Genomic DNA, 22,328 nt, shown 5'->3' on the forward strand with positions numbered 1-22,328 from the left:
CGGGCAAATTAGGTCAATTTTGTCCCAGGATACGACCCAGACCAGTCGAGTAAACGCCCAGGTGACCATGGACAGCAGATGTCTCATGCAAACACGTCCTGATGTTTCCACCCGTACCGGGGATCGAACCACGGACCTCAGTGTGTGAGCTGAGTGCGCCAGCCATTGAGCATACTGTATTCAAAATACATTTAAACCAATTTTCTATATCACAAATCAAAGATGACTCGGCGCAACAACCTGTATAAATATGCTTAAAGTCAAACGCGATAATCAAAACAAATAACTGACACAGGAAAATAAAAGTAGGAACAAGAGCGAGCGTGTCAATAACAGATTATGTGACGCACACGGAAACACCGGAAAATACGTCTACCTTCTGAATTACGTCATGAATCGTGTTGACAAACGGTTCAAAGAACTGACAGGTTGGTAAATTTAAGACACATGTGCAACACTTGGATATGTTTAGTGGTGAAACATTTCGTCACACAGTGGCTTCACCAGTCCAATACAAAGAAGAATGTGTAAGAATGGTATATAATACCGACAAGATGAAATTAAGACACATGTGCAACATCTGGGTATCTTTATTGTAGACGTTTCGCCATCCAGTGGCTTTATCAATACAAATTCTAGGACATAACTTGAAGACAGTAGAACTATGTACAGAAGATGAGGTAATCAGTCCCTCAACCTAGGAGTAGGTGCGAAGAGCACCATAGTCGTGGAGATTCTGAAGGAGAAGAAAGGAGCCTGGCGCTTATATAGTAACGTCAGGTGTAGCAGACGAGGGCATAGTCACTGCTACAACTAACCCATCTCTTTGGGAAGGACTTACTTCCACTGGGGAATCCCGCCTACCAGTGACTATGCCCTCGTCTGCTACACCTGATGTTACTATATAAGCGCCAGGCTCCTTTCTTCTCCTTCAGAATCTCCACGACTATGGTGCTCTTCGCACCTACTCCAAGGTTGAGGGACTGATTACCTCATCTTCTGTACATAGTTCTACTGTCTTCAAGTTATGTCCTAGAATTTGTATTGATAAAGCCACTGGATGGCGAAACGTCTACAATAAAGATACCCAGATGTTGCACATGTGTCTTAATTTCACAAAGAAGAATATTGGGGATCAGAGGGAGAGTGAGGTAATCAGTCCCCCCCAGCCTGGAGTCGATGAAATCACTCCATAAGTCGTGAAAAATGAATTATGACCGAATGTTACACGACACTTGATCTTCGCTGCTCACAAGACACCGATGTTTAAACTGTCTAGACAGAGATCAATGTTTAAAACACACACACAAACACAAAGACGAAAATGACGATAAATTCGAGTAACTGAACAGCTTTAGCTGGAAAATGATGCAGCGGAGTGGAAGTGAGACAAAGCAACATGCATTACCAACATGGTGACAGAAGCCGTGTTAAGACGCATTGATGATAATCCTGGCATAAACTTGTGTCTGATTCATACTCTCTTGCATTTCCTTCACATAATGTAAAATTTGGCGCGAAAACGACGTACTGAATTTAATATCAGGCGTTATCATTCTGCAGTATTTAGTGTTAACAACAGTACACTGAACATTCAGTGTTAACAACAGTACACTGAACATTCAGTGTTAACAACAGTACACTGAACATTCAGTGTTAACAACAGTACACTGAACATTCAGTGTTAACAACAGTACACTGAACATTCAGTGTTAACAACAGTACACTGGACATTGTGTTAACAACAGTACACTGGACGTTGTGCTAACAACAGTACACTGGACATTGTGTTAACAACAGTACACTGGACATTGTGTTAACAACAGTACACTGGACATTGTGTTAACAACAGTACACTGGACATTGTGTTAACAACAGTACACTGGACATTGTGTTAACAACAGTACACTGGACATTGTGTTAACAACAGTACACTGGACATTGTGTTAACAACAGTACACTGGACATTGTGTTAACAACAGTACACTGGACATTGTGTTAACAACAGTACACTGGACATTCAGTATATTGTTAACAGAATATCAGATCGACACCTTCAAAGGGAATATTCATATAAGATCAGTTTTTGTAAGTACATGCAGAAGTTAATTAATGAGCGCTGCTCCAGCCTGTCAGCACCACTGTAATAACAGCTACAATGTTTTTTTTACCCGTGTTTGTACCTGTAATAACAAACATTTTTTTGTAATTAGTACAGAGTTTCATTTTACAAGCTAATATGAGTCGCAGTTTTGAATATAAATAACGCATAATCCCGTATTAATGTTGCAAATGAATGAACATTTTCTTGTTAGTTTGTCGTAAGGATATTTTGTGAGGGCTTTTCATCGCTCTGACTTGCCCGGCTTGTGTCTGCCATTTCTGGAATGATTCGCGAGTGCTGCTGAAGGTTTAAACGTTGTGGGAGATTGACGAGGCAGCCAAGCGCGAACCGCTTTGCATTGGTCATCCTCTTTACATATGTAAGTTACCAAGGCTCGTGTGAGCTAGTGAAAGTTGCGAGGAGGACGGTGTTTCTGTCAGGTCTGTGAAAGTCGGTCTGTCTGGTTTGTTAGTATCTGTCTGGTGTCTTTGTAAATGTGTGCCTGAAAATCCGTCAAGTCCGTCTGCATGATTTGAATCAAAGTGTAAACACAACATATTCTTAATATCTAAAAATATATCAAAAACAAATTGCTGTATAAAAGACTCTGATAATACTCACTATTAATTACGTCGTAGAAGCTGCTGTCGATGATGGCAGCCGCCTCGGGTTCAGGGCCCCCTTCAGCAGTGTACAGGCCAGGGGCCTCATCGGCTGCGTACAAATCGGGACCCTCATCAACAGGGAGTGACAAATCAAGGCCGTCGTCTACATGGAGTAACGAATCAGGGTCCTCGTGACTGAAGAGCAAGCCAGGGACCTGTTTCTGCTGCTGCTTTCCTCTACCAGCCCCAGGGTTCTCCCACGCTAGCTCCTGCGACGTGTACCACGAGGGCCAGCCATCTACCACAGTGTCTCCCTGTGGGATATTCCCGTTTTCTGCCGAGGTGACCATCAGGGTGACCTGTCAGGGAGAGAAGCATCAAAGGAGATCAGCTGTTGGGTTTAGTACTCCCCACACTCCGTTTTCTAATAAATATTGATAAATATGCGTTGCAATAAATGTTTCAGTAAGACTGCTAGTCTTATCCACTTTCCTAAGTTTTATCGAGTGTAGATAAATGGTTCAGAGAACCAAGTTGATAAATTACGCACATGTGCAACACTTAGGCATCTTTATTGTTGCTTCATCAGTCCAATACAAAGAAGAGAGAAGATCAGAAGGGGTTTGAGGTAATCAGTCCCTCAGCCTGGCTGAGGGACTGATGAAGCCACTGTATGGAGAAACATGTAATTTATCAAGTTTTACTGAGGTTATACACAAGTCAGCTGTTTTAGATTTCTACAATGGTTATATTTAACACATCATTACAGGTATATATTTCTAAATTATTGACCTGGAAAGTGTACAAAGAACTTTCACGACACACAAGTACGATAAGGCACCTAAATTACTGGGAACGGTTGAAGGCCCTTTATCTGTATTCCCTGGAGCGCAGGCGAGATATATAATATACACATGGAAAATCCTAGAGGGATTAGTACCAAACTTGTACACGAAAATCACTCCCTATAAAAGCGAAAGACTCGGCAGGAGATGCAACATTCCCCCATTGAAAAGCAAGGGCGCCACGAGTACACTGAGACAACACAGTAAGTGTCAGGGGCCCAAGACTGCTCTGGTGGCCTGGTGGTTAACGCTCTCGCTTCACACGGCGAGGGCCTGGGTTCGATTCCCAGCCAGAGTAGAAACATTGGACGTGTTTCTTTCCACCTGTTGTCTATGTTCCCCATCAGTAAAATGGGTACCTGGGTGTAAGTCGACTGGTGTGGGTCGCATCCTGGGACACTGACCTAAGGAGGCCTGGTCACAGACCGGGCCGCGGGGGCGTTGACCCCCGGAACTCTCTCCAGATAAACTCCAGATAAACTACCTCTCAGCATACATAAGGGGGATTACCAATAGACCCCTGACTGTCTTCAAGAAGGCACTAGGCAGGCACCTAAAGTCAGTACCAGACCAACCGGGCTGTGGTTCGTACGTCAGTTTGCGTGCAGCCACCAGTAACAGCCTGGCTGATCAGACCCTGATCCACCACGAGACCTGGTCTCAGACCGGGCCGCGGGGGCGTTGACCCCCGAAATCCTCTCCAGGTAAACTCCAGGTAAGTATTAAGATTAACGTAGGTTAACACAGGAAGTCAAATATTTTCGTTGTAGTCTCCATGAAATAAAAATTATGTATAAAATTAATTTCATATAACCAAATATTTGATATCCTATACTGCTTTTGTATTATTGAAATCTTTATGCAGCGTTGTATAGCCCTTGTGGTTTAGCGCTTCTTTTTGATTATAATAATAATTGAAATCTTTAAAAACAGCTTCAGAAAACTCTAACAGGTTTAGAATTTATGAGAATAAATGTAAGGTGTCATCAAACTGATAAAATCTGTAACAAAGATCGAGCCGAATGCATTAAGGAGTGAAGGGTGGGGGGAGAGCCTTCTGCTATACTATCCCAATGTCACAAATAACCCGCACAGAGAGGAGAGGGGTATCTGTGTATTGTTCCAGTCACGGTATTGTGCCTTTTTTTGTTTTCCTAATTTCAGGCGGTAACATCAATATGCACCGTAAGGTTTCCTCTTATCTACCTTTCCCATGCACAGTAAAGTCTTTTCTCTCTCTCTCTCCCATGTACTCCCATGCACCATCATTAACACTTCAGTACCAGGTGTGGCATATGATGAAAGGCCAAGTAGAGAACCGATAATGACAACCTCTGGATTATTAAAAAGGTCAGCTGATAATTATACAGTCTAGGTATCACTGACGTCCCTCTGCCTAATGACACCCGAGTTATTTAAAAGGTCAGGTGATAATTATACACCCTGGGTGTCATTACACTTCCTCTGGTTAATTCCTGAATGGTGACACACTTGCTTCGTTGTCAACACATATTGCAAATGATTAACACATATGCAACAGTTGGGTATATTTTTTGTTAAAACGTTTCGCCTGCACAGTAGGCTTCTTCAGTCACAGAGGCAGCAGGTGTAGTAGAGAAATTAAGATGTAATCAGTCCTTGGAGATATGAGGGGGTCAGTCCCTCAGCCTGGAGAAGAGTTCAGCTCCATGAAGGTGAACTCCTCTCCAGGCTGAGGGACTGACCACCTCAAATACTATTTCTCCAAGGTTGATTGACTGATTACATCATCTTCATTTCACTACTACACCTGTTGCCTTTATATCTGACTGAAGAAGCCTACTGTGTAGGTCAAACGTTTCAACAACTATTGTCCCCTCAAGGGAGGTTCCTTGATGATGGTGAGGGGCTCTTGATCTAGGGAACTGGATCTGTGCTCCAGTTCCCTCAATTAAACCTGAATACCTTCCATCCCCCCCCCTCCCACGCGCTGTATAATCCTACGGGTTTAGTGCTTCCCCATTATAATAATTATAATAATAATAATAATAATAATAATAATAATAATAATAATAATAATAATAACTATTGTACATGCGTCTTAATCAACTTGTCGATATTTTATACCATTGTCAACACATGTTGCACAGTACACATACTGCAAAATTCGACAGCAACAGTTGGTGTGATCAAGACGAGGAACACACACAAAGATGATTATGATAGTGCGTGTTCCTCGCATCAGACGGATGTTAACATATCTCCTGATGATCTTATGTTGTGTATTACAGATACTTCAATAGGCATTTTTTAGCAATGACTGTTGAAATGATAGTAAAGACACGCACAGATACACACACACACCGAGCATGTCTCCGGAAGCACACATCAACCAGATAACTGCTGCAGCATATGGGCGCCTGGCAAACCTGAGAACAGCGTTCCAATACCTTAGTAAGGAATCGTTCAAGACACTGTACACCGTGTACGTCAGGCCCATACTGGAATATGCAGCACCAGTTTGGAACCCAGATTTGATCAAGCACGTCAAGAAATTAGAGAAAGTGCAAAGGTTAGTTCCAGAGCTAAGGGGAATGTCCTATGAAGAAAGGTTGAGGGAAATCGGCCTGACGACACTGGAGGACAGGAGGGTTAGGGGAGGCATGATAACGTCATACAAAATACTGCGTGGAATAGACAAGGTGGACAAAGACAGGATGTTCCAGAGATGGGACACAGAAACAAGGGGTCACAATTGGAAGTTGAAGATCCAGACGAGTCAAAGGGATGTTAGGATGTATTTCTTCAGTCACCGAGTAGTCAGGAAGTGGAATAGCCTAGCAAGTGAGGTAGTGGAGGCAGGAACCATACATAGCTTTAAGATGAGGTATGATAAAGCACATGGAGCAGAGAGAGGACCTAGTAGCACTCAGTGAAGAGGAGGGGCCAGGAGCTGAGTCGACCCCTGCAACCACAATTAGGTGAGTACCAACACACAAAAACACTCATGGAGCATGGGCAGAGTGGACCTAGTAGCGACCAGCGAAGAGGCGGGGCCCAGGAGCTGTGAACAGACCCCTGCAACCACAAGAAAGTAACTACACACACAAACACACACATTTGAGAACTCGTAACAACACACAACACATTCATTTCAATTTTTAAATATTATTCAAAGAAATATCAAGTAATGTGACCAATGTTTGCAGGCAACCCGCGTTATCCTCGCAGACACACTCACTAACACACTTGAAAATTGTCTTCAATATAAATAATGACTCGCACTGCTTTACGAGGCTAAAATAAAAACATCTCTGGTTACATTGTGGGACCCACAGCCTCGAAAAAGTGGATACAAAGGCTTCAAGGAAGAATATTTGGATTTCTTCCTGAATCTAAAAAAAAAAAAAATATACGGATTATTAAAGAATTTAAAAAGAAAAAAAAATCTGACTAGCACAATGTAAAAAAAAAAATCTAGGGTTTTAACACGAATTTGAAGACAAAACCAACGAAGGTTTCCTCGCTAACAAATGTAATTTGACGGAGAGAAAAACAGATTTCTATCTTAATTCGGGTCATTTTTTTTTTTTACCCTGGGTGGGCAGGGCAGTGACCTTACGTGCAAAGGTGAAGAGAAGCAGAGGTGAAGGGAATGGATGGAGAGGCTGGGGTGGGGGAGAGGAACTGTGTTCCCACAGAACTGGTGCAGTAAATGTAGCGTTACTCGCCTCATAACACTTACACAGTGAGGCGAGGGAACATGAATACCAGGTACATGGGAGAGTTGAACCTTATGATGCGATATTATACCAGAGCATAACCACACCGTGGGAGACAACACTGATCATGACCACACCGTGGGAGACAACACTGATCATAACCACACCGTGCGAGACAACACTGATCATGACCACACCGTGGGAGACAACACTGATCATGACCACACCGTGCGAGACAACACTGATCATGACCACACCGTGGGAGACAACACTGATCATGACCACACCGTGGGAGACAACACTGATCATGACCACACCGTGGGAGACAACACTGATCATGACCACACCGTGGGAGACAACACTGATCATGACCACACCGTGGGAGACAACAATGATCATGACCACACCGTGGGAGACAACACTGATGTATGAAGGAGGGGAGGGAGGGAGAGAGAGAGAGAGAAGTAGGAAAAGAGAAATAAAAAGAAAGAAAAATAGAAAGACATGAAAAAAGAAATGGAAAAAATGGAAAAAGATGGAAAGAGAAAGAGAGAAAAAGAGAAAATGAGAATAAAATGGAAAGAGAGAAAAGAAAAAAGACTAGAAAAGAGAGATAGAGATAGATAGAGATAGATAGATAGATAGAGAGAGAGAGAGAGAGAGAGAGAGAGAGAGAGAGAGAGAGAGAGAGAGAGAGAGCGCAGCACTGAGTCAAGTTACAGGTAACAACAGTGTTGACTGGTGGTGTTGTCAACACCACAAACTGACAGAAAGAACACATGGATGAGATCAAGATAACATCTGCTGGGATTATAAACCCTGGAGGTGGTGGGTCAGTAACCCAGGATAACCCCAGGTGGGTCAGTGACCCAGGATAACCCCAGGTGGGTCAGTGACCCAGGATAACCCCAGGTGGGTCAGTGACCCAGGATAACCCCAGGTGGGTCAGTAACCCAGGATAACCCCAGGTGGGTCAGTAACCCAGGATAACCCCAGGTGGGTCAGTAACCCAGGATAACCCCAGGTGGGTCAGTAACCCAGGATAACCCCAGGTGGGTCAGTAACCCAGGATAACCCCAGGTGGGTCAGTAACCCAGGATAACCCCAGGTGGGTCAGTAACCCAGGATAACCCCAGGTGGGTCAGTAACCCAGGATAACCCCAGGTGGGTCAGTAACCCAGGATAACCCCAGGTGGGTCAGTAACCCAGGATAACCCCAGGTGGGTCAGTAACCCAGGATAACCCCAGGTGGGTCAGTAACCCAGGATAACCCCAGGTGGGTCAGTAACCCAGGATAACCCCAGGTGGGTCAGTAACCCAGGATAACCCCAGGTGGGTCAGTAACCCAGGATAACCCCAGGTGGGTCAGTGACCCAGGATAACCCCAGGTGGGTCAGTAACCCAGGATAACCCCAGGTGGGTCAGTAACCCAGGATAACCCCAGGTGGGTCAGTGACCCAGGATAACCCCAGGTGGGTCAGTAACCCAGGATAACCCCAGGTGGGTCAGTAACCCAGGATAACCCCAGGTGGGTCAGTAACCCAGGATAACCCCAGGTGGGTCAGTAACCCAGGATAACCCCAGGTGGGTCAGTAACCCAGGATAACCCCAGGTGGGTCAGTGACCCAGGATAACCCCAGGTGGGTCAGTGACCCAGGATAACCCCAGGTGGGTCAGTAACCCAGGATAACCCCCCCAGGTGGGTCAGTAACCCAGGATAACCCCAGGTGGGTCAGTAACCCAGGATAACCCCAGGTGGGTCAGTGACCCAGGATAACCCCAGGTGGGTCAGTGACCCAGGATAACCCCAGGTGGGTCAGTAACCCAGGATAACCCCAGGTGGGTCAGTGACCCAGGATAACCCCAGGTGGGTCAGTAACCCAGGATAACCCCAGGTGGGTCAGTAACCCAGGATAACCCCAGGTGGGTCAGTGACCCAGGATAACCCCAGGTGGGTCAGTGACCCAGGATAACCCCAGGTGGGTCAGTAACCCAGGATAACCCCAGGTGGGTCAGTAACCCAGGATAACCCCAGGTGGGTCAGTAACCCAGGATAACCCCAGGTGGGTCAGTAACCCAGGATAACCCCAGGTGGGTCAGTGACCCAGGATAACCCCAGGTGGGTCAGTAACCCAGGATAACCCCAGGTGGGTCAGTAACCCAGGATAACCCCAGGTGGGTCAGTAACCCAGGATAACCCCAGGTGGGTCAGTAACCCAGGATAACCCCAGGTGGGTCAGTAACCCAGGATAACCCCAGGTGGGTCAGTAACCCAGGATAACCCCAGGTGGGTCAGTAACCCAGGATAACCCCAGGTGGGTCAGTAACCCAGGATAACCCCAGGTGGGTCAGTAACCCAGGATAACCCCAGGTGGGTCAGTAACCCAGGATAACCCCAGGTGGGTCAGTAACCCAGGATAACCCCAGGTGGGTCAGTAACCCAGGATAACCCCAGGTGGGTCAGTAACCCAGGATAACCCCAGGTGGGTCAGTAACCCAGGATAACCCCAGGTGGGTCAGTAACCCAGGATAACCCCAGGTGGGTCAGTAACCCAGGATAACCCCAGGTGGGTCAGTAACCCAGGATAACCCCAGGTGGGTCAGTAACCCAGGATAACCCCAGGTGGGTCAGTAACCCAGGATAACCCCAGGTGGGTCAGTAACCCAGGATAACCCCAGGTGGGTCAGTAACCCAGGATAACCCCAGGTGGGTCAGTAACCCAGGATAACCCCAGGTGGGTCAGTAACCCAGGATAACCCCAGGTGGGCTAGTAACCCAGGATAACCCCAGGTGGGTCAGTAACCCAGGATAACCCCAGGTGGGTCAGTAACCCAGGATAAACCCCCAGGTGGGTCAGTAACCCAGGAAAACCCCAGGCGGGTCAGTGACCCAGGATAACCCCAGGTGGGTTAGTAACCCAGGATAACCCCAGGTGGGTCAGTAACCAGGATAACCCCAGGTGGGTCAGTAACCCAGGATAACCCCCAGGCGGGTCAGTAACCCAGGATAACCCCAGGTGGGGTAACCCAGGATAACCCCAGGTGGGTCAGTAACCCAGGATAACCCCAGGTGGGTCAGTAACCCAGGATAACCCCAGGTGGGTCAGTAACCCAGGTGGGATAACCCCCCAGGTGGTACAGTAACCCAGGATAACCCCAGGTGGGTCAGTAACCCAGGATAACCCCAGGTGGGTCAGTAACCCAGGATAACCCCAGGTGGGTCAGTAACCCAGGATAACCCCAGGTGGGTCAGTAACCCAGGATAACCCCAGGTGGGTCAGTAACCCAGGATAACCCCAGGTGGGTCAGTAACCCAGGATAACCCCAGGTGGGTCATTAACCCAGGATAACCCCAGGTGGGTCAGTGACCCAGGATAACCCCAGGTGGGTCAGTAACCCAGGATAACCCCAGGTGGGTCAGTGACCCAGGATAACCCCAGGTGGGTCAGTGACCCAGGATAACCCCAGGTGGGTCAGTAACCCAGGATAACCCCAGGTGGGTCAGTAACCCAGGATAACCCCAGGTGGGTCAGTAACCCAGGATAACCCCAGGTGGGTCAGTGACCCAGGATAACCCCAGGTGGGTCAGTAACCCAGGATAACCCCAGGTGGGTCAGTAACCCAGGATAACCCCAGGTGGGTCAGTAACCCAGGATAACCCCAGGTGGGTCAGTGACCCAGGATAACCCCAGGTGGGTCAGTAACCCAGGATAACCCCAGGTGGGTCAGTGACCCAGGATAACCCCAGGTGGGTTAGTGACCCAGGATAACCCCAGGTGGGTTAGTGACCCAGGATAACCCCCAGGTGGGTCAGTAACCCAGGATAACCCCCAGGTGGGTCAGTAACCCAGGATAACCCCCTGGTGGGTCAGTAACCCAGGATAACCCCCTGGTGGGTCAGTAACCCAGGATAACCCCAGGCGGGTCAGTGACCCAGGATAACCCCAGGTGGGTTAGTAACCCAGGATAACCCCAGGTGGGTTAGTAACCCAGGATAACCCCAGGTGGGTCAGTAACCCAGGATAACCCCCAGGTGGGTCAGTAACCCAGGAAAACCCCAGGCGGGTCAGTGACCCAGGATAACCCCAGGTGGGTCAGTAACCCAGGATAACCCCCAGGTGGGTCAGTAACCCAGGATAACCCCCAGGTGGGTCAGTAACCCAGGATAACCCCAGGCGGGTCAGTAACCCAGGATAACCCCAGGCGGGTCAGTGACCCAGGATAACCCCAGGTGGGTTAGTAACCCAGGATAACCCCAGGTGGGTTAGTAACCCAGGATAACCCCAGGTGGGTTAGTAACCCAGGATAACCCCAGGTGGGTTAGTAATCCAGGATAACCCCAGGTGGGTCAGTAACCCAGGATAACCCCCAGGTGGGTCAGTAACCCAGGATAACCCCAGGCGGGTCAGTGATCCAGGATAACCCCCAGGCGGGTCAGTGACCCAGGATAACCCCAGGTGGGTCAGTGACCCAGGATAACCCCAGGCGGGTCAGTGACCCAGGATAACCCCCAGGCGGGTCAGTGACCCAGGATAACCCCAAGGCGGGTCAGTGACCCAGGATAACCCCCAGGCGGGTCAGTGACCCAGGATAACCCCCAGGCGGGTCAGTGACCCAGGATAACCCCCAGGCGGGTCAGTGACCCAGGATAACCCCCAGGTGGGTCAGTAACCCAGGATAACCCCCAGGTGGGTCAGTAACCCAGGATAACCTCAGGCGGGTCAGTGATCCAGGATAACCCCCAGGCGGGTCAGTGACCCAGGATAACCCCAGGTGGGTCAGTGACCCAGGATAACCCCAGGCGGGTCAGTGACCCAGGATAACCCCAGGCGGGTCAGTGACCCAGGATAACCCCCAGGTTGGTCAGTAACCCAGGATAACCCCCAGGTGGGTCAGTAACCCAGGATAACCCCCAGGTGGGTCAGTAACCCAGGATAACCCCCAGGCGGGTCAGTGACCCAGGATAACCCCCAGGCGGGTCAGTGACCCAGGATAACCCCCAGGCGGGTCAGTGACCCAGGATATCCCCCAGGCGGGTCAGTGACCCAGGATAACCCCCAGGTGGGTCAGTGACCCAGGATAACCCCCAGGCGGGTCAGTGTCCCAGGATAACCCCCAGGTGGGTCAGTGACCCAGGATAACCCCCAGGCGGGTCAGTGACCCAGGATAACCCCCAGGCGGGTCAGTGACCCAGGATAACCCCCAGGCGGGTCAGTGACCCAGGATAACCCCCAGGCGGGTCAGTGACCCAGGATAACCCCCAGGCGGGTCAGTGACCCAGGATAACCCCCAGGCGGGTCAGTGACCTAGGATAACCCCAGGCGGGTAACAAAGGATAACCCCCAGGCGGGTCAGTGCACCCAGGATAACCCCCAGGCGGGTCAGTGACCCAGGATAACCCCCAGGCGGGTCAGTGACCCAGGATAACCCCCAGGCGGGTCAGTGACCCAGGATAACCCCCAGGAGGGTCAGTGACCCAGGATAACCCCCAGGCGGGTCAGTGACCCAGGATAACCCCCAGGCGGGTCAGTGACCAAGGATAACCCCCAGGCGGGTCAGTGACCCAGGATAACCCCCAGGCGGGTCAGTGACCCAAGATAACCCCCAGGCGGGTCAGTGACCCAGGATAACCCCCAGGCGGGTCAGTGACCCAGGATAACCCCCAGGCGGGTCAGTGACCCAGGATAACCCCCAGGCGGGTCAGTGACCCAGGATAACCCCCAGGCGGGTCAGTGACCCAGCATAACCCCCAGGCGGGTCAGTGACCCAGGATAACCCCCAGGCAGGTCAGTGACCCAGGATAACCCCCAGGAGGGTCAGTGACCCAGGATAACCCCCAGGCGGGTCAGTGACCCAGGATAACCCCAGGCGGGTCAGTAACCCAGGATAACCCCAGGCGGGTAACAAAGGATAACCCCAGGCGGGTCAGTAACCCAGGATAACCCTAGGCGGGTAAGTAACCCAGGATAACCCCAGGTGGACTAGTAACCCAGGATAACCCCAGGTGGGCTAGTAACCCAGGATAACCCCAGGTGGGCTAGTAACCCAGGATAACCCCAGGTGGGCTAGTAACCCAGGATAACCCCAGGTGGATCAGTAACCCAGGATAACCCCAGGTGGATCAGTAACCCAGGATAACCCCAGGTGGGTCAGTAACCCAGGATAACCCTAGGTGGGCTATTAACCCAGGATAACCCCAGGTGGGTCAGTAACCCAGGATAACCCCAAGTGGGTCAGTAACCCAGGATAACCCCAGGTGGGTCAGTAACCCAGGATAACCCCAGGTGGGTCAGTAACCCAGGATAACCCCAGGTGGGTCAGTAACCCAGGATAATCCCAGGTGGGTCAGTAACCCAGGATAACCCCAGGTGGGTCAGTAACCCAGGATAACCCCAGGTGGGTCAGTAACCCAGGATAACCCCAGGTGGGTCAGTAACCCAGGATAACCCCAGGTGGGTCAGTAACCCAGGATAACCCCAGGTGGGTCAGTAACCCAGGATAACCCCAGGTGGGTCAGTAACCCAGGATAACCCCAGGTGGGTCAGTAACCCAGGATAACCCCAGGTGGGTCAGTAACCCAGGATAACCCCAGGTGGGTTAGTAACTCAGGATAACCCCATGAAGTCCGTGCGTCATCGAGGACAAGTGTATCTTACCTGGAGTATACCTGGAGGGGGCTGTGGTGATCAACGCCCCCGCGGGCCGGTCTGAGACCAGGCCTCGTGGTGTTATTTCCACCTAGTTCCATTCCCCCCCCAGGATGCGACCCCACAACAGTCCACCGACACTAACCCCCAGGTACCTACTTACTGCTAGGGTGAACAAGGGCAGCAGGTGCAAGGAAAGATGCCCAAGGGTTCCACCCGTGCCGGGAAGCAAACCCCGTTCCACCAGTGTGCGAGCTGAGGAGGCTACCAACTGAGTCACGAGCACCCACTAAGCCAGGTAAACGTGTTTATACAAGTTGTTTCCTTCGTGACGTATAACTACTGAAGAACTTGTGAAGACAGACAGGTTTAAGAATGGATTGAAGGACAGACACAGGTTTAAGAATGGATTGAAGGACAGACAGGTTTAAGAACGGACTGAAGGACAGACACAGGTTTAAGAACGGATTGAAGGACAGACACAGGTTTAAGAATGTATTGAAGGACAGACACAGGTTTAAGAATGTATTGAAGGACAGACACAGGTTTAAGAATGTATTGAAGGACAGACACAGGTTTAAGAATGTATTGAAGGACAGACACAGGTTTAAGAATGTATTGAAGGACAGACACAGGTTTAAGAATGTATTGAAGGACAGACACAGGTTTAAGAATGTATTGAAGGACAGACACAGGTTTAAGAATGTATTGAAGGACAGACACAGGTTTAAGAATGTATTGAAGGACAGACAGGTTTAAGAACGGACTGAAGGACAGACACAGGTTTAAGAATGTATTGAAGGACAGACACAGGTTTAAGAATGTATTGAAGGACAGACACAGGTTTAAGAATGTATTGAAGGACAGACAGGTTTAAGAACGGACTGAAGGACAGACACAGGTTTAAGAACGGACTGAAGGACAGACACAGGTTTAAGAACGGATTGAAGGACAGACACAGGTTTAAGAATGTATTGAAGGACAGACACAGGTTTAAGAATGTATTGAAGGACAGACACAGGTTTAAGAACGTATTGAAGGACAGACACAGGTTTAAGAACGTATTGAAGGACAGACACAGGTTTAAGAATGTATTGAAGGACAGACACAGGTTTAAGAACGGATTGAAGGACAGACACAGGTTTAAGAACGTATTGAAGGACAGACACAGGTTTAAGAACGTATTGAAGGACAGACACAGGTTTAAGAATGTATTGAAGGACAGACACAGGTTTAAGAACGGATTGAAGGACAGACACAGGTTTAAGAACGGATTGAAGGACACACACAGGTTTAAGAATGTATTGAAGGACAGACACAGGTTTAAGAACGGATTGAAGGACACACACAGGTTTAAGAACGAGTTTAAGGACAGACACACGTTTAAGAACGGGTTTAAGGACAGAAACAGGTTTAAGAACGGGTTTAAGGACAGAAACAGGTTTAAGAACGGGTTTAAGGACAAACAGGTTTAAGAACGGGTTTAAGGACAGACACAGGTTTAAACAGACACAAGAACAATAGGGAAAGTGAGTTTTCGTGGACGTCAGTCATGGCTATTGTTGATGAATTTGGTGGGTTAGATAAGAACATAAGAACATAAGAACGAAGGAACACTGCAGAAGGCCTACTGGCCCATGCGAGGCAGGTCCAAGTCCCTACCGGCTTAAGCCAATGCACCCAACCTAGTCAGGTCAGGTCACATTGACTTAAGGGAGGAACACGGCAACCGACCTGTTAGCACAAGCTATCAGGTCTAACTCACACCCACCCACATCTACTCATGTATTTATCCAACCTATTTTTAAAGCTACACAACGTTCTGGCCTCTATAACGGTACTTGGGAGTTTGTTCCACTCATCCACAACTCTATTACCAAACCAGTACTTTCCTATATCCCTCCTGAATCTGAATTTTTCCAACTTAAAACCATTGCTGCGAGTCCTGTCTAGGCTAGATATTTTCAGCACACTATTTACATCCCCTTTATTTATTCCTGTCTTCCACTTATAAACCTCAATCATATCCCCCCTAATTCTACGTCTTTCTAGAGAGTGCAGTTTCAGGGCCCTTAGTCTATCCTCATAGGGAAGGTTTCTGATACATGGGATCATCTTTGTCATCCTCCTTTGTACATTTTCCAGAGAATTTATATCCATTCTGTAATACGGTGACCAAAACTGTGCAGCATAATCTAAATGAGGCCTAACCAAGGATGTATAGAGTTGAAGAACAACCTGAGGACTCCTATTATTTATGCTTCTTGATATGAAGCCAAGGATTCTATTAGCTTTATTGCGAACACTTATGCACTGTTGTCTTGGTTTCAGATTACTGCTAACCAGAACTCCTAAATCTTTTTCGCAATCCGTAATATTAAGATCTACATTATTTAGTTTATATGTGGCATGGTTATTGTCCTGTCCAACATTTAGAACTTTGCATTTGTCTATATTAAACTGCATCTGCCACTTCTCCGACCACTGCGTCAGTCTATTCAAATCTTCCTGGAGTGCTCGAATGTCCTCGTCAGAATGAATTCGACGGCCTATTTTGGTGTCATCGGCAAACTTGCCGATGTCGCTCTTTATGCCCTCATCTATGTCGTTTATGTAGATTGTGAACAGCAGGGGGCCCAACACTGACCCCTGTGGAACACCGCTCGTGACGCTTCCCCACTCTGATTTCTCCCCATTTATGCAAACTCTCTGCTGCCTATTTGTCAACCATGCCTCTATCCAGGAAAAAATTTCTCCTCCTATTCCATGTGCTTTAATTTTCCTCAATAGTCTCTGATGTGGGACCCTGTCAAAAGCCTTACTGAAGTCCATATACACAATATCATATTCATTACCATGATCTACCTCCTCAAATACCTTAGTGAAAAAAGTTAATAAATTCGTAAGGCAGGAACGCCCCTTTGTAAAACCATGCTGAGATTCGTTGATTAATTTATGCTTTTCAAGGTGGCACACTGCCACTCACACTGTACACTGCCACTCACACTGTACACTGCCACTCACACTGTACACTGCCACTCACACTGTACACTGCCACTCTCACTGTACACTGCCACTCTCACTGTACACTGCCACTCTCACTGTACACTGCCACTCACACTGTACACTGCCACTCACACTGTACACTGCCACTCACACTGTACACTGCCACTCACACTGTACACTGCCACTCACACTGTACACTGCCACTCACACTGTACACTGCCACTCACACTGTACACTGCCACTCACACTGTACACTGCCACTCACACTGTACACTGCCACTCACACTGTACACTGCCACTCTCACTGTACACTGCCACTCACACTGTACACTGCCACTCACACTGTACACTGCCACTCTCACTGTACACTGCCACTCTCACTGTACACTGCCACTCACACTGTACACTGCCACTCACACTGTACACTGCCACTCTCACTGTACACTGCCACTCTCACTGTACACTGCCACTCTCACTGTACACTGCCACTCACACTGTACACTGCCACTCACACTGTACACTGCCACTCACACTGTACACTGCCACTCACACTGTACACTGCCACTCACACTGTACACTGCCACTCACACTGTACACTGCCACTCTCACTGTACACTGCCACTCACACTGTACACTGCCACTCACACTGTACACTGCCACTCTCACTGTACACTGCCACTCTCACTGTACACTGCCACTCACACTGTACACTGCCACTCACACTGTACACTGCCACTCACACTGTACACTGCCACTCACACTGTACACTGCCACTCACACTGCACACAGCCCCCCCTCACTGCACACAGCCCCCCCTCACTGCACACAGCCCCCCCTCACACTGTACACAGCCCCCCTCACATTGTACACAGCCCCCTCATACTGTACACAGCTCCCTCACACTACACCGTCCACAGTCACTCACACTACACCGTCCACAGTCACTCACACTACACTGTCCACAGTCACTCACACTACACTGTCCACAGTCACTCACACCTGCCAACACTTACTCTGACCTGTGATTCCTTCTCTCCCCTTCTCATCTCCCTCCCTCTCCTCTCTGCTGCCACACACATCTTCATTTCCTTCTCACTCAACGGGCGGTCACCAACAGAAGCGTCATTTCCAGGTACCTCGCCTAAACAGAGTAATACAGAGTGTGTGTGTCTCTCTCTCTCTCTCTCTCACACACACACACACACACACACACACACACACACACACACAAAGGACGTATAAACCAAAACTCACAATACCAAGCTCACACATAAGAAAAGTAAACTAAAACAACACATTACAAGAAAACACAAATAAAAAACAAGTTAAAAAAAAAATCTCAAACCAAATACAAAACAGAAAAGCACAAAACTAAACATAAACAAGACAAACAAGTACACAAAATAAACAATATACCACCAATAAAGACAAAACAAGAGGAATGGAACAACGGAGACGGTCACATGCAGTGTGCAAGAAGAGTGGAGCGGGACAGAAGGCAGCAGTACCTGTGGCAGGGTGACCCAGTCCAGGCAGCCGCCAAGCTCACGCTACCCTAATATAAGCAATCACTCTACAGAGCAAAGATTCCACCACGTTTCGCTCCTTCCTGGATCATCAGGTGACAAGTAAACAGTAGGATGACTAAGATGTAAAAAAAATGGTAATGAAAATATAATCGTGACTTGTTCCAGGAATACAGACTTGCTCCAGCTACTGAATACAGACTTGTTCCAGAAATACAGACTAGTTCCAGCCACTGAATACAGACTTGTTCCAGCTACTGAATACAGACTTGTTCCAGCCACTGAATACAGACTTGTTCCAGCCACTGAATACAGACTTGTTCCAGCCACTGAATACAGACTTGTTCCAGCCACTGAATACAGACTTGTTCCAGCCACTGAATACAGACTTGTTCCAGCCACTGAATACAGACTTGTTCCAGCCACTGAATACAGACTTGTTCCAGCCACTGAATACAGACTTGTTCCAGCCACTGAATACAGACTTGTTCCAGCCACTGAATACAGACTTGTTCCAGCCACTGAATACAGACTTGTTCCAGGAATACAGGCTTGTTCCAGGAATACAGACTTGTTCCAGGAATACAGACTTGTTCCAGCCACTGAATACAGACTTGTTCCAGCTACTGAATACAGACTTGTTCCAGCTACTGAATACAGACTTGCTCCAGCTACTGAATACAGACTTGTTCCAGAAATACAGACTAGTTCCAGCCACTGAATACAGACTTGTTCCAGCTACTGAATACAGACTTGCTCCAGCTACTGAATACAGACTTGTTCCAGGAATACAGGCTTGTTCCAGCCACTGAATACAGACTTGTTCCAGCTACTGAATACAGACTTGCTCCAGCTACTGAATACAGACTTGCTCCAGCTACTGAATACAGACTTGCTCCAGGAATACAGACTTGTTCCAGCCACTGAATACAGACTTGTTCCAGCTACTGAATACAGACTTGCTCCAGCTACTGAATACAGACTTGCTCCAGCTACTGAATACAGACTTGTTCCAGAAATACAGACTAGTTCCAGCCACTGAATACAGACTTGTTCCAGAAATAAAGACTTGTTCCAGCCACTGAATAGTCTTGTTCCAGGAATACAGACTTGTTCCAGCCAGGGTGTTGCAAGCTGTGTTACTGTACCGTGCTATAACCCAGGGAATCTCCAGTGCTGCCTCTAGTATACGCGACTCAACAACAGTCAAGACCGAACAATTTAAAGATGGGAAAGACACCACGAACAAACAAGTCAGACGTGACCAATAAAAGTAAGACGATGGGAATTTGCAAGAGAGAAAACGGAAAGATGAAAAATACGGGAGAATACACAGTAAAGACATTTTAAAAATGGAACATGTAACAAAAACGGGAAAAAGGATGAAGAATTTTGAGTAACTGGGAAGCGGAAAAATTGTGTTCCGAGTTTAGAAGAGGGAAATAATCCACCTGTCTTCGTTTTACAGCAGCTTGGAGATGCATAACTATCCACACAAGTTTCCTACCGTGGCAGGGTGACAAAAAAAAAAAAAAATCTTTCACCACTTGCTCCATCACTGTCTTGCCAGGGGCGCGCCTACACTACAGTTAAACAACTGCAACATATCTCCACCCCTCGTTCAGAGTGTAGGTACTGTATTTCCCACCTCCAGGACTCAAGTCTGGCTAACCGGTTTCTCCGAATCCTTCCATAAATGTTACTTTGCTCACACATCAGTAAATTAATGTTACATCGTGTAGAAATAGTCATAGTTATAAATCGAATTTACTCTCTCAACTGAATTTTGAGGAAAAAATCAGTAAAATCCTTAATATCTGACGCAATTTTAAAAGAGTCACAATACCATGGCTGAAACAGTTCACCAAAAAACCCTCATTTGTGTCACAAGGTTCCTCTACGAAGTACGGATTTTTGATCAGCGTCTTGATGCGGCATCAAGAGGGTAGGTACGAAATATAAACACACATGCAGTATAATGTGATCCTTTATTGACAACGTTTCACCCACACAGTGGGCTTTTTCAAGTCACACACAGATCTGTGTGACTTGAAAAAGCCCACTGTGTGGGTGAAACGTTGTCAATAAAGGATCACATTATACTGCATGTGTGTTTATATTTCCATTGTGTCGGTATTTTATACCATTTATTTCCAGGGTAGGTACGCTTGCTGCTTTCGACTCCCGTCCTGCGAGTGAGGAACTGAATCAACTCCAGGTCTCCCAGTTTGACTATGTTGTTAGACTAGCAAGTGACGGTGACAGGACAACGAAACTGAAGTCCACTTCCGAATAAAAACTTATAACAGTCAGAAGTCATAAGTGGAACAGGAGACTCAAGATATTCTGAAAGCCACTGATTATGAGGAGCACTAAGTAATGTTTCGCTCAGTACGTCCATTAATGCTCAACAATGAGCGAAACATAGCTAGAATAAAAACTTTCAATGCACACTTCAGTCTGTACCAAATGAACGTATTACTTAAAATAGGTAAGGGGTAGCAAAAAATAGATATGAAAATAGTAGACAAGGGTAAAAATAATAGAGTAGGAAAAACTAGGTAGGCAGCAGGGAAAAAAAACGTCCTGGGGGAGAATGTTTAAGTTTTACAGCCTGTGTCTAGCAGCTCAGGTGGTGGGAGGTGCTAAAAAAATTATCGAAGAAAATACAACACAAAGTTTGACTAACAGGCCAGGAAGTTGAACAAGTATAAGGTAGGAAGTTGAACAAGTATAAGGTAGGAAGTTGAACAAGTATAAGGTAGGAAGTTGAAGTATAAGGTAGGAAGTTGAAGTATAAGGTAGGAAGTTGAAGTATAAGGTAGGAAGTTGAAGTATAAGGTAGGAAGTTGAACATGTATAAGGTAGGAAGTTGAACAAGTATAAGGTAGGAAGTTGAACAAGTATAAGGTAGGAAGTTGAACAAGTATAAGGTAGGAAGTTGAACAAGTATAAGGTAGGAAGTTGAACAAGTATAAGGCAGAAAGTTGAACATGTATAAGGCAGAAAGTTGAACATGTATAAGGTAGGAAGTTGAAGTATAAGGTAGGAAGTTGAAGTATAAGGTAGGAAGTTGAAGTATAAGGTAGGAAGTTGAAGTATAAGGTAGGAAGTTGAAGTATAAGGTAGGAAGTTGAAGTATAAGGTAGGAAGTTGAACATGTATAAGGTAGGAAGTTGAACATGTAGAAGGTAGGAAGTTGAACAAGTATAAGGTAGGAAGTTGAACAAGTATAAAGTTGAACAAGTATAAGGAAGTTGAACAAGTATAAGGAAGTTGAACAAGTATAAGGTAGGAAGTTGAGCAAGTATAAGGTAGGAAGTTGAACAAGTATAAGGTAGGAAGTTGAAGTATAAGGTAGGAAGTTGAAGTATAAAGTAGGAAGTTGAAGTATAAGGTAGGAAGTTGAACATGTATAAGGTAGGAAGTTGAACAAGTATAAGGTAGGAAGTTGAACAAGTATAAGGTAGGAAGTTGAACAAGTATAAGGTAGGAAGTTGAACAAGTATAAGGTAGGAAGTTGAACAAGTATAAGGCAGAAAGTTGAACATGTATAAGGCAGAAAGTTGAACATGTATAAGGTAGGAAGTTGAAGTATAAGGTAGGAAGTTGAAGTATAAGGTAGGAAGTTGAAGTATAAGGTAGGAAGTTGAAGTATAAGGTAGGAAGTTGAAGTATAAGGTAGGAAGTTGAAGTATAAGGTAGGAAGTTGAACATGTATAAGGTAGGAAGTTGAACATGTAGAAGGTAGGAAGTTGAACAAGTATAAGGTAGGAAGTTGAACAAGTATAAAGTTGAACAAGTATAAGTTGAACAAGTATAAGGAAGTTGAACAAGTATAAGGTAGGAAGTTGAGCAAGTATAAGGTAGGAAGTTGAACAAGTATAAGGTAGG

General features: G+C 47.0%; 1 protein-coding gene across 4 annotated transcripts in view; it reads right to left on the reverse strand.

Moving 5' to 3' along the window:
- The window catches only part of LOC128689359 (secretin receptor), a 270,899-nt gene that overhangs the window by 127,023 nt on the left and 121,548 nt on the right, over nt 1-22,328 (reverse strand). For all 4 annotated transcript variants that reach the window (XM_070086167.1, XM_053777542.2, XM_053777541.2 and 1 more), the window contains exon 3: nt 2,726-3,068. In XM_070086167.1, the coding sequence (XP_069942268.1) occupies nt 2,726-3,068 (343 nt within the window). The remainder of the gene's footprint in view (nt 1-2,725; nt 3,069-22,328) is intronic.

The sequence above is a fragment of the Cherax quadricarinatus genome, chromosome 18 (genome assembly GCF_038502225.1).
Source record: "Cherax quadricarinatus isolate ZL_2023a chromosome 18, ASM3850222v1, whole genome shotgun sequence".
Classification (NCBI taxonomy): domain Eukaryota; kingdom Metazoa; phylum Arthropoda; class Malacostraca; order Decapoda; family Parastacidae; genus Cherax; species Cherax quadricarinatus.